Raw genomic sequence first — 12,218 nt, 5'->3', positions numbered from 1 at the left:
TAAATGTTAAATAATTTAAAGTGATTTTTATGGTACTTCGCAGGAAAAAACTTACAGAAAGTTAATGGTCCATAATATTAAAAAGAAAAGTCTTTAAACTCCTCATATATCAAAAACATGTAAAACAAATAAGTTTATATAGAATAAATACTTTATTGTAAGTTATTTTTTGAAGTTGCATATATATATATAATTATTACATTACATTAATGCAGTTATCAACCAACAAAATGTACACTGGTGTATGTTGAGTTCAACGGCTTTCATTAGTTCAATTCTCAATAGGACTTTCTCGTACATATAGCGCAATAAATTGTTAAATAAATGACTTTTTGTATTTGCAATTCGTGCTTGAAAACCGTTCCGCGGTAAATCAATAGCGACTATGATTTGGTAACAACAACAACTTCACTTCTCGGAATAAGCAAATAGTTTCGTTTCAATGCTTACTTTTTTAATATCGTATTTTGCAAGTATGAAGCCTAAAATATTCAAGATTCGTTCATCTTATTATATAATTTTGAATCTGTACTACCACTAAGAAGTTAATAAAAAAAAAACAAAAGTACCTTAATAAACAAAACAATAGTTCATTACACAAATATTTCATAAGTAGCTGCATAAATCCCTATATACATACATATATTATTATAACAGTTTTAATAAATTATTTTTTGTTTCTTTTTGGTCAATGTTCTTGCTGGTTTTTACGGTTACTTCTCAAAAGAGATTAATGCTTTTTCAACGCGAAATACTCATTTTTTTTTTTAATTAGTAGTCTTTACACTGTGTTATTGTTTTGGAAAAATCACCACTCGTATTTATAACTGTGCTATAATTTTAGAAAAATGTTGAATAAGAAAATTTCGATGCACTAATGATATAATCAAAGTTTTGTACTTAGCACAGTATAAATTTACAAAAGAAAAAAGTTAATTTGGTTTGAGATTCACAAAATATACACGCACATATAGATTAAGTTCAAAAATAGGTGTACATGTATAATTATAATGGAAAAAATTTCGAAAATGGAAAGTAATAGAAAATGATTATGCAATTAATTTTTGCCAGATCTTTTGATCCGCTTAAGCAATGAATGCTTTTGATACATTTACTCCTAGTCTCTGGATGCGCCTATTATTGTCAAAATGTACATGAAGATATTTACAATGTCCAGATAAAGATTAAGCGCAGCAAAAATATATTCCTCAGGACTAATCGAGTACTTATGCTCGCCGCCCATCATGAGTTGTGTGTCATAAATGAGGTAAATAGAGAAGAGTAGAGCGCCGATGGATGCGTAAATTAGTGTTATAATTTTTCCTTTGATGAATATGGCCGCAATACCGAATACAAGGAAAATAACCATTGCCACAACTAATACACCTCCCATCATGGTGAAATCATATTTGGTTTGAGTGGCAAATAGTGTAAGGGCCAGACATACCAAGGCTGTAATTCCAACAGCTAGAAGTACCTGAAGAATTGCAAATGAAGAGAGGTATTAATAAATATAATTATGAAAAACGAATAGAAATTACTTACTTCTTGTGGTGCATAGCGGCTGGCGGATACTCCCATTAAGAACGATTCTGCTAGTGTGAATAAACCGAGGAAAATGAAATTCATAGGTGTTTGACGACGTACACTCTCACAGCAGGCCATGCAAATCATTGTTACAAGCAAAACGGCCAAAGCTACCCAGAAGAGAGCTGGATTGTTTCTTGCAAATTCTTGGGTGCCTTTATGGAATACAAACAGTGCCACAAAGCCAAAGGTTACAACCAATTGACCCTGTTTCATTAAAAATGTATTAGCATTTATAGAAATAAAGAAATTTAGTTTAATATACCATAAGTATTATGTAGACTTTACGAATAAATCCTTTACGTATGCTCATGTCGTCAAAAGAGAAATTCTTTGGTTGACCTTCAGGATCGTCGTATGCTCCATAGCCGCTGCCCGGTGGAGGTGGAACGACAAAGCCGGGTTGTGGTGCGTATCCACCAGGTGGGTAGCCTCCTGCTGGTGGATAACCCCCTGCGGGTGGGTAACCGCCTCCTTGTGGTGGATAACCCCCTTGCGGTGGATAGCCGCCTTGCGGTGCATAGCCACCTTGAGGAGGATAACCGCCAAAGTATTGCTGGTTAGGATCTGTGATGATGTGTAAGGCATGTTCGTTAATTAAAATGCATGCTTTTATATGTTCAATTATTAATTGAAAAGTTTTATAAAAAATGCTTTAACAAATGGGAACATAATGGTTGATATAAAAAGTAATGAACAATACAAATGTTTTTCAAGCACAAATGCATATTACCAAAATTCGAGCACCTAAACGAAAAAGATCTACATGTACATATGTTTGATGTTATGAATATTTTTTGTTCACATTTATGAATTGGTTATTATAGCAATGTTTGTTTTAATAATGTTAATAGTCCAACAACTATAAAATATAATTTGTTTGATATACATTTATCAATAAATGTATGGTATGTATATTTGGATGTATGTATATCCACTAGATATATGAATTTGTGTTTAAACAGTTGTTTTCGTAGTGTTCTTATCAGCTAAGAAAACTGTATGTACACATATGAGTAGTGATATTTAGATGTGACTATACTAAGAGCATTTCATTAACTTTACTTTCAGTTGTATTGTAAGAAATAAGCAGACATTACTTAACCACTTTACACGATTTAATGATAACGATCACTTCAAGCATGCAACTACAAATTACTTTAGTAGTTCAGTTACAAAAAAAAAAAAAACTTAAATTAACCTTGATACGTTGAGCCAGCCTGCCACGACATTATTAATTACGTGTATTGGTTTCCGTTTAATGAGACGCTCTCGAATTTCAAAATTCAGTTGGTTTTGATTTTCCAATTATAGATGGAATGGTTCTTAAAAACTATGATTGGCTAATTGAGGAAATAAAAAAAAAGAAAAATATTATTTAGCTGCGTCTTCGTTTTACTTACCTCCCATATTGAATTCTTATAAAGCTGATATTAGATGTTTTTAAAATACCTGTAAAGTATATTAAATGAAAATCGTTAAATATCCATGTATGTAAAATATAAATATTGCATTTATAATTTTTCTCATTTATATTTATATGGGAAGATTACTTAACAGCACATATGCTTTTATGTTCTACAAGTTGAAATAATTCATGTAGTATATATAAGTATTTATTGTTTTACGTTTAATCACATTTCGCAATAGCAGTGACGACATTAAACCCAATACTAGTACAAATCTATAATCTACTAAGAATTTCTCCACAGATAGCCCGGACCTACACTGCTCATACCCGATAGCATCCATCGTTTCGTTCGAATTAAATATTCTTGTAGGCCGTAAGACGAGCATTGATTACAGAAATGACTCACGGGGCCACAACAATAGTTTAGTTGATCTTTAAAGTGAAAATATGTAAAAATAGGCGTCGGTTTGTGAATCCCCTTATTATATACCTTTATCTCTTCAGTTATATATCTACCAAATCATTCTAATTGGTTTTTTTTTTCAACGACAAATACGAGAATGTTCTTGATAATTCAATCTCCAGAAACATCTTTAGCACAAACACATTACATTGATTTGAACTTCCAGTCATTTGTAAATTATTGTTGAAGTTTAATTACCTTCCAAAAATATGACGTTTTTCCACAGAAAAGTCTTTAATCTATATTTTCACTTTTTGCTCTTTGGCAGCTACGCAAAAGTGCTATTTGTTTTGATCTCAGTCGAATTACAATTGCGGCAGATATGACGAAAATTTTCTTTCTTGAGCACAACCAATCGCAGCCAATTTTACGATGTTCGAAATTTAAGCGCAGGGATGCTTTGATACAACATAAAAACATTAAAATCACACTAAACATAAAGTAAAATCACCGAGGAAACTTAACTTTTCAGAAAAACTTACTCAAATAAAGTTTAATTTTTAATATTGTTTTGATATTAAAATTTGTGTACAGTGATGAAAAGAGTATAAGAAGCCAATAAAAGGTTCAGATATTACAGCACCACCTGTTGGCAATGTTAAATATGGTTTGAGACTTTGCTAAAACAGCTGTGGTAAATAATTTGAAATCGTTTGCTTTCCAACAGAATAAATAACGGAATTTATTTAATGTTTACAAAAAATATATTTTACGATTAAATTAATAATATTTATTTGTCATATACATACGCCATTGTTACAACGATCAGCCTTAAACAAAATTTAGTATTCATGTAATATTAGTAGTTCTATTATCTTTTTAGTATCAGGTCTTCAATTTGATGATTTACAAACAATACTTACATGACAAAGTTGGAGAATAAACCACTCAATACTTAATAATCGAAACAATATTTTGTTTAATTAAATAATTTTATTATTTTTAATTTCCTATTTAATGAGTTTTAAAATTTGCTTTATTTTAACATTTCTAAATCTTTTTTTGTTTTAATTAAAAAATAGTTTTTACTTAAATCTGAACACAAATGGAAAACATAAAAAAGTGAAAATACTACAATTCAACCAGATTGCGGGAAAAGTAATGATGATTTTGTAGGCGTATCCGCGGATTCATTATCTAAATCTGTGAGATTATTTGCTGAGCTTACCTGAAATAAGATAATACAAGATTGATATTATATGCGTTATATATCAATTAGACTTACAGGCGTAACGGAAGTAATAATAATTTTCGAATGAGATCTTTGTTGCAGAAGAGCGGTATCTTCTGCCGCCACATCGCAGTCGAGATCAACATTAGCACCGGCATCACTATCGATCTCCCACGAGGGGTAATGATCCATTTCACCTTCGCAATTAAGATCCTCCTCTTCGAAGTCTTCAACCTCATCGATAAGTATAACTAGAACGGTTTTAAAAAATGTTTTGTGATTTCAAATTTCATATACTTTAAATTCATTTGCGCCTTACTTGAGTTTTCCTTTCGTAAATTCGGTTTTAAGCTACTACTTAAGGGTTCATTTAGACCAGGTATCGTTATAGCAAAATTATCTTCTTTATAAATTCCTCTATCACAAGGATTGGAGGCGGATCTGTAAACGAGACCGTACAAACATTCGTATATCTACAAAAAATTACATATATCAGTTGTAACCCACCTTAGAGTTACACGTTTTTTTGGATTTTCTATTTCGGATATGGTATTATCACTATATAGTTTAAAAGGACTAACCGACGCTAAATCGAAGGATGGCGCAAACGCACGCCCATCGGAAACCTACAATAAACAAAAAAAATTAAAATTAACTAATGAACTATTCATCTCATTTAAGCTAAGCTTTACCTTATTGTCATCCCTGACCCCGATTTTCGTCGCCGAGAAGAAATCTCTTCTAGCACTGATTGTCGCATGTGTACTATTAGTATTATTACTATTACTAGGTTTATTATTGCCCGTTGCCCAATCGCCCCGTTTCGAGTGATCTTCATTGTTATTATTGGAATGTTTAACTATAGGCTGTGTAGACAATGGAAGTGCTAAGAAGCGTTCACGATCCTCCATATAAGCTTTAATAAGTACATCTAATTTTTCTTCGATATCAGCGACCTAAACATTACAAAATAAAAGTAAGTTTACAAAAAATTAAAAGTTTGGATGAAAATAAAAATAAAATTTATTTCTGTACTGATTCATTAAGGCTGAGAAGATTCGATCGTTGGTGATCGTACATCCATATTTTTAACACATTTAAAACTCGTTCCTTACCTGTCGCTCTACTTTGACTACACGCGAAGCTAGACTAATTTTAGAAGCGTAAACATCTTTTGATTTTGACCCTTGTTTGCCAAGGATTTGGTCGAGTCTAAAATTATGAAAAAAAAATTAAAAACTACCATTAGGTTATTATATTTTTGTAGCTATGTACCTTGCATGCACATTTTTGACCCGACTGAGCAGGTCCACGTGACCTGCTGCATATTGTTCCATCACATCTTTAACGTCATACGGCTTAAGAGCTTCTTTGAATTTGCGTCGAGCCACAAAGTATTTCAGCTGTGAAAGAAATTAAATTTAAGCGATGATTGCAATAGATTCATAGATTCTTTTAAATATTATATAAGAAGCTTTGTTTCTTTTCTACTTATATTCTAGAGGAAAGATCGTAGAAAATCAAGAGAAACCCTTAGAAGCTTGAATAGATTCTCTCAGAGCTTAATAAAAACAGTTTTTTTTTTTAACTTGGGAATAAGATACATGAATTTAAGTAGAGTCAAAGAATAGTAGTGTAACATTGACCTAACACAAACAGGTCAAAAGCTGTATTGAGCGTCATTTATGACTTTGGTATTGGTCTCTTAGTTAATGCTTCCGTATGCTGTGAGCTTTTCGTAACAACACTTTGCCACTGACCCACATGCGCCAAGTGCATTACTCGACTACTTTTGTCTAATGCTCTTGTATCACTTAATTAATTATCATAGGAGCTTAACTGTAAAGTATTTCATTACTTCATGTAATTGAGTACACAATATGCGTTCCTTACCTTTCTGATGAATCGTATGGCCGTCTTATGTTGACTCGTCAGTTGCGTATATCGCGGCTCCTCATCTTCATCTGAATACAGTGGAAAATGACAAGAAGGAAAATTGAAAAAAAAATATTATATATAAATTTACGAAAATATATCGTTCACAATTTTACGGCCACACAAATCAAATATTGTACAACAACAATGAAATTTACAATTACAAGTATAAGTACGATTATAGAGTTAAGTAGAGTAAATAGTATGTTATGAGAGTTCCTATGGCATAGTTAGTAGTTACGAGTATGTAGGTAATTAGTTTCGTAAATATATATATGTGCGAATTGAACTAAACAATTGAATGATGAAGAAACATTTTGTTTCGAGTATGTACTAACGAGGAAGAGACTCGTCCACGTTGAAAATGATGTAACATCAAATATAGTTAGCTATTTGATGGTTACAATAACATAAGATTTGGTAAACTAAGAGTATTCGACTCATTTTATGTACTACCACAACAACACACACTAAGTACGAATAAATTTTTTTCGGAGACACATTTAGGTATAACACTTCTAGCATGGTTTCTACACAATATTGAGGAGGAGGTCACGATTTTGATTTGAGCAAAGGTATCTATCTGTACGAGTACAGCTATTTTCGACTACAAGGGATACCGATGCGGCTACTACAAGAATACCCACTCTCCATGCATCCAGCACGACTGCGTGCAACACCTGCAGCACCGCCGCCGCCACCGCCACCAATTGTTATACCGCCGAACCGACAACGTCCCTCATGCATACTATTGCCCCGCGTATCATGCACACTGGCGAGTAGACGTGGTTCGAGGTACTGCGCCCGATTGTAAAGCTCACTCTCACGCGTTTCATCACAGTTTGAGGTTTGAGGCAGTGAAAAATTCGAACCGAAGAAATTGCCCTGCATGAAGCCACAAAGTATTACGGGTACGCTGGTCAAGTTAGAGGGACTGCTGCTCGTTGCATTATTAACCGCTAATTCGTGCTTATTCGTGTCCGAGGTATTGGGCACGTTCGATATTTTATTATTATTGACAATTGAAGAACAGAGGTTCCTGAAAGTATTCGACTTTTGTTGTGTTGTTGTTGTTGGCGCGCACTGTTTATTTGTTTGTAGTTGCGTTGTTTGTTGTTGTTTTTGTGGTTGTGGTTGTTGTTTACTGTTGTCCGTTGCATTCCTACAAAAACTTCCAAGAGAAATAGAGCTGAACCTTTGTTGACAATCGATTAGACGGGGTTTGGGCTTTGCTATGTGTAGAACGAAAATAAGTGTTTGGAGAACATTTACCATACAGACAATAAATTGAACACATTATTAGAGGTGGAGCTAGCACATATGTACATACTTATCTCGTGCGACTTTAGCGATTTTACATTTAACTAGATTGGGTGTTATATTTAACGGTTTTTTGAAGTATGATCTGCAATTTGAGTACCACCTTTGAGCATCTTTAGCAAGATCAGTATTGGTGTAAGGAGATATTCAGATATAGCGTTGACTATTACAAAGAGAGGTATTTGAAAATTTTAAGATGTTGAAAACCATTTACTTTATAGTCTAGCCTTATAACCACATCTAAATATATTTACAATGGAACAGCGTAGAGAAGCAATAGAAAAGGTTGGAAACAAATAGCACTACGAAAAAAGATGATAGAACCAGTGAACCTCCAGTAAGATGACGTACTTATAATCTTCTACATATCAGATATGCACCATCTCTATAGATCCGTTTATAATCTTACAGAATCTGCTTAGCGTATGAATGTAATTGATACCATCCATTAACTCTAGTCCTCAGAGCGCTCGTGGAAAAATTGGTTAGACGAGAATAGCAACTGCTTGTGAGGCTCATACGAATGCTTCGGGTTCTAGCGATCCATAAGAATACGAAAATAAAATAGTAAATAAGTTCAAAGAAAGCTTTGAGTGAATCAAGAAATAATACTAATAACCAAGAAATGTGAAAATAATATGGCAAATAAATTGGAATAAGTATATTATATCTAATATATACTGTATATAATATCTGGGTATTTGCTTTGAAATATCGGAAACAAAAACAAAAACATATAAAAAAGTCAAAAGAGCACATAAGAGGCAAACAATAGTAAGAGCACTACAACTGAAGAAAAGACAGTGTATTATGATAATATTTCGCACAAGATCAAATTGTTAAGCGAAGTCATCGCTCACTTATGTAAAGCTTATTCAGAACACGATATTTATGGGCAAAAATCTACCATGATTTTTTCTGTAAAGAATTATGTATGCAAATGTAAATTATTCCCATGCACCCTGTATATTATTACTGAATTCAACTAGTTTTAATTTAATAAATATTATTATTATTGTTATTGATATTAATTTATTTTGTTTTGGTTAGAAGTGATTACAACTAGACGACAACATCCATTAGCAATGACGTGAAATTGACAACAACTGCACTTACCATCGGAATTCTTTTTCAAAACACTTGTTTCTACCACCGAATCTTCACTAAAACAGGGATCTAAAGTTTTGCCATTTTGTATTATTTCTGGAAATGTACAGAAGAAGGCAGCAGAAAGTAATAAAACAAATCAACAAAACGGTACTGTGGAACAAAGTGGCAACAAATAAGTATGTTGAAAACGATAACAAACGAAAAATAAACGAAGAAACCATAAACAAAGTACGAAAGTCAAAAACTATAACGCATGTGAAATATGCAACAAATACTATATTTTCATGACATTAACAACAACAACATTAGTGACACGAGTGCGTACGAATTAACGAATACTACGAATTTCAATTGTGTCGCAACGTTATTTGAGTGGGTGCGCTGAAATGCGGCGATAACCCGAAACACTGCTGTTGCAACCCTGCATAACTGACATTGCAAATTGTTTACTAACAATACAGTTATTTTTTAATAAAATGTTTAAGTCTTTTTAAAGTTGCAAATATAAATTTGTGAAATAAAACAATCGGAACGAATGACAGCGTCTAGTTGTAAAAAAAAAACACAGTTGGTACACGTTGTTTATGATGAGTTATGCGTATAGAATATGAGTGAGTATAATGAATACTTTGAGTATGAGTATAGAATATGAGTGAGTATAATGAATACTTTGAGTATGCGTATAGAATATGTGTGAGTATAATGAATACTTTGAGTATGCGTATAGAATATGTGTGAGTATAATGAATACTTTAGGTACATACGTGTAGTACTCAGTCGATTTCTATGTGGTGTTTCATAATGAATTTTTAGTTAGACGCGATTTGAAGTGTGAAAATATATGTACATATGTATGAAAGTTAATAAGGGTCTTTATGAATTTTCGATTTTTGTTTTGTTGATGCTGTATGACATATGTATGTATGCATTAATTGCTGTTGTTGGTTTAGTGGTGCAAGCAGGTGTTTTGATCTTTAACATACATATGTAGTACGTTTCGGTTAGTAGCTTTTTAACTAGCAACTGCAACTAAAACATACCCAAATTCTCCACAGATGTGTTAATCTCTCGCATGGTACGCGTATATTTGGTGATCTTTGACGGGCCTTGCGGTATAATGGTGTTCACCTCGCGCGGTGGCATATTCTGGCTGCGATGCCGTCTTATTGTTGGGAGACGTGTTACGAATGAGGCATTGTGCTTAAAGCTAGATGAAGCTCGTCTAAATTGATAGAAAAATATACATACATACATACATACGTACATAGAGTCGGTAGTAGGAAGTAGGCACTACATACATACATACAGACATAAATAGGTTTTTTGTTTTGATGATTTTTTTATTTTAGAGTGAGTTAGTAACATTGACATTTGTTACAGAGACTACACTAGTGACTACAAAGTATATTATTTTCTTCATTATTACTTCTAGTGTTATGTTTTATAGTATGTATCGATTATTGACATTAGCCGTACACATTTAGACATGTTTGTAATTATTTTTTTCTTTTGTTGGAAATATGCTTGTATCTATGCTAATGCGCTAGCTAAACATGTTTGTATGTATTACATAGAGTTCTAGGCGCCTTAGCCAAGTGTGTTCATGTGTTTTGTATGGGGGGTCTTGAGGCAAATCGGTTATGTTCTATGGCACTTATGTATGTAGCTAGTGGGTACATGTGTTCAAGTAGTGTACGCTGAGTTTGGTGTGTTCATAGGTGTAGATAGTAGAATATGCAATATTTTTTTTTTACCTATATTCACTTAAATTCTTAAATAATCTATCCCAATATTCAGAACTGTAAAAACAAAATAGATATAAAAATATATATACACAATTGTAGTTATTTGCTTAAACCCATTGGAGTAGAAATTAATGCCAAACAAATCAATAAAAGTTTGGTGTAATTAAATTTGTTACAACATTTTTATTTTGTTTCATGAACAAATGTCGTTTGTAAGGTAAGTATTTCGGTACAGTGTAAACGTGCCGTAAGAGTGTTGCGTACAGTGGCGTGTAGGAAAATTGCTGCGCACAAGTTAAGCATATCGGTGGATTGTGTTGGTACTGTGCTGCCTTGGCTGTGCTAACGGTGTTGTGTGGAAACGTGTTGCTTGTGCCGAGAGGAACGCATTTAATTAAATTTTTCTTTGCGTTTTTTTCAGAGCTTTAAAGCGCTCCCAATAGAGTTATTACGTAGGTACATATAGGTAATTTTCGCCAGCAATACTACAAATAAGTTTCCGTTTAATTAAGGAAAGTATGTTGACAGTTTCTAAAGCGTTTAAGCGACAGTCTGGAGCATGCTCACATAAATATGCACTCACTAGTTAATCTAAGCCTAAAAAGCTGTTTTTGCTATTTTTATAATTTTTTTTTAGTTTTGTAGAAAACTTTAGTCTAGTTTTTGTTTATATATTTAATTGTGTTGTGTTGTTTACTTACGAGGTGGGCGGACTTGGTAAAGGCACTTCGTGTACTTTCCAGGTGGCGATCGATATTGAATGTTCGTCCGCGGCATAGCAGCGCCAAACGGCCTGTATGAGCGTGGCGGCCGGCTGTCGTCGCCGTATCATGTGCTTTTGCCGTTGCTGCTGCTGCACTTTCAAGGCGAAACCGCTGCCAAGAATGCCCTAAAAATACATATATTATATATGTACATATATACAGCATATAGTATATGTGCACACAAAATACATATAGATTGGGCACATGTGTAATGATTGACATACGCACAGAAAGACGCTAAAAATATTTGTACTTGTAAAATGCTCAAACTAAATTGTTCAAGTACAAACGCTAAATATTTTTTAATGATAAGGGCAGTAAGTTGATGCTGTCGCACAATGTCAAGTGTGCGCTTGTAATTGTTTTATATGTAAACTTCTTGGTTTTTTTTATTTTATAGACTTAAATAGTACAAACGAATTAGAAATCTAAATAAATGAATCAAAAATAATCACGATTTTATTTTAATAAAATCTTATACTGTGGACTTTGCCTTATAACCCTAATCTTGGTATCATTTATTCATTTTATTTAACAATAACTTTTAATTAGTATGAACTGAAGAAACCTATATTTTCTTAAAAATTCCGCAAGTTGTAGAACTCTTCTTCGTCTTCTACGTGACAGAATATATGATGTGTGCTCAAAAAACAACGCAAACAAGTAAGGAAGGGCTAAGATCCGGTGTAACCGAACATTTTATACTCTCGCA

The 12,218-nt window shown here is 33.1% G+C and overlaps 2 protein-coding genes across 11 annotated transcripts in view; both read right to left on the bottom strand.

Moving 5' to 3' along the window:
* Positions 1 to 129: 129 nt before the first annotated feature.
* On the bottom strand, positions 130 to 3,841 carry LOC105212157 (protein lifeguard 1). 2 transcript variants are annotated; one of them, XM_011183978.3, is made up of 5 exons: positions 3,660 to 3,841; positions 2,789 to 2,930; positions 1,853 to 2,154; positions 1,546 to 1,794; positions 130 to 1,477 (listed from the first exon to the last, which is right to left on the bottom strand). In XM_011183978.3, the coding sequence occupies exons 2-5, from the start codon at positions 2,817 to 2,819 to the stop codon at positions 1,118 to 1,120; spliced, it is 942 nt and encodes a 313-aa protein (XP_011182280.1). In that variant the 5' UTR covers positions 2,820 to 2,930; positions 3,660 to 3,841; the 3' UTR covers positions 130 to 1,117. The 2 variants fall into 2 exon arrangements, with proteins under 2 accessions (XP_011182280.1, XP_011182281.1); XM_011183979.3 differs by lacking the exon at positions 2,789 to 2,930 and adding an exon at positions 2,991 to 3,039 and having other exon boundaries at positions 3,660 to 3,815.
* Positions 3,842 to 4,393: 552 nt separating this feature from the next.
* LOC105212158 (potassium voltage-gated channel subfamily KQT member 4) overlaps positions 4,394 to 12,218 on the bottom strand; it is a 51,954-nt gene continuing 44,129 nt past the window's right edge. For 3 of the 9 annotated variants that reach the window (XM_011183983.3, XM_029040128.2, XM_011183982.3), the window contains exons 8-20: positions 11,444 to 11,631; positions 10,752 to 10,796; positions 10,038 to 10,219; positions 9,004 to 9,090; positions 7,215 to 7,799; positions 6,526 to 6,596; positions 5,908 to 6,035; positions 5,748 to 5,844; positions 5,325 to 5,588; positions 5,140 to 5,258; positions 4,952 to 5,073; positions 4,687 to 4,883; positions 4,395 to 4,629 (exon numbers count right to left, since the gene is read on the bottom strand). In XM_011183983.3, coding sequence (XP_011182285.2) covers positions 4,540 to 4,629; positions 4,687 to 4,883; positions 4,952 to 5,073; positions 5,140 to 5,258; positions 5,325 to 5,588; positions 5,748 to 5,844; positions 5,908 to 6,035; positions 6,526 to 6,596; positions 7,215 to 7,799; positions 9,004 to 9,090; positions 10,038 to 10,219; positions 10,752 to 10,796; positions 11,444 to 11,631 — 2,175 coding nt within the window. In that variant the 3' untranslated portion in view covers positions 4,395 to 4,539. Of the gene's footprint in view, positions 4,630 to 4,686; positions 4,884 to 4,951; positions 5,074 to 5,139; positions 5,259 to 5,324; positions 5,589 to 5,747; positions 5,845 to 5,907; positions 6,036 to 6,525; positions 6,597 to 7,214; positions 7,800 to 9,003; positions 9,091 to 10,037; positions 10,220 to 10,751; positions 10,797 to 11,443; positions 11,632 to 12,218 lie in introns of all 9 variants that reach the window. The other 6 variants (XM_011183980.3, XM_011183981.3, XM_011183987.3 and 3 more) reach the window with 6 other exon arrangements.

This window comes from Zeugodacus cucurbitae, chromosome 6, assembly GCF_028554725.1.
Source record: "Zeugodacus cucurbitae isolate PBARC_wt_2022May chromosome 6, idZeuCucr1.2, whole genome shotgun sequence".
Lineage (NCBI taxonomy): Eukaryota > Metazoa > Arthropoda > Insecta > Diptera > Tephritidae > Zeugodacus > Zeugodacus cucurbitae.
Note: the sequence above shows the minus strand (reverse complement) of the source record. Positions and strands in the feature narration are given on the sequence as shown.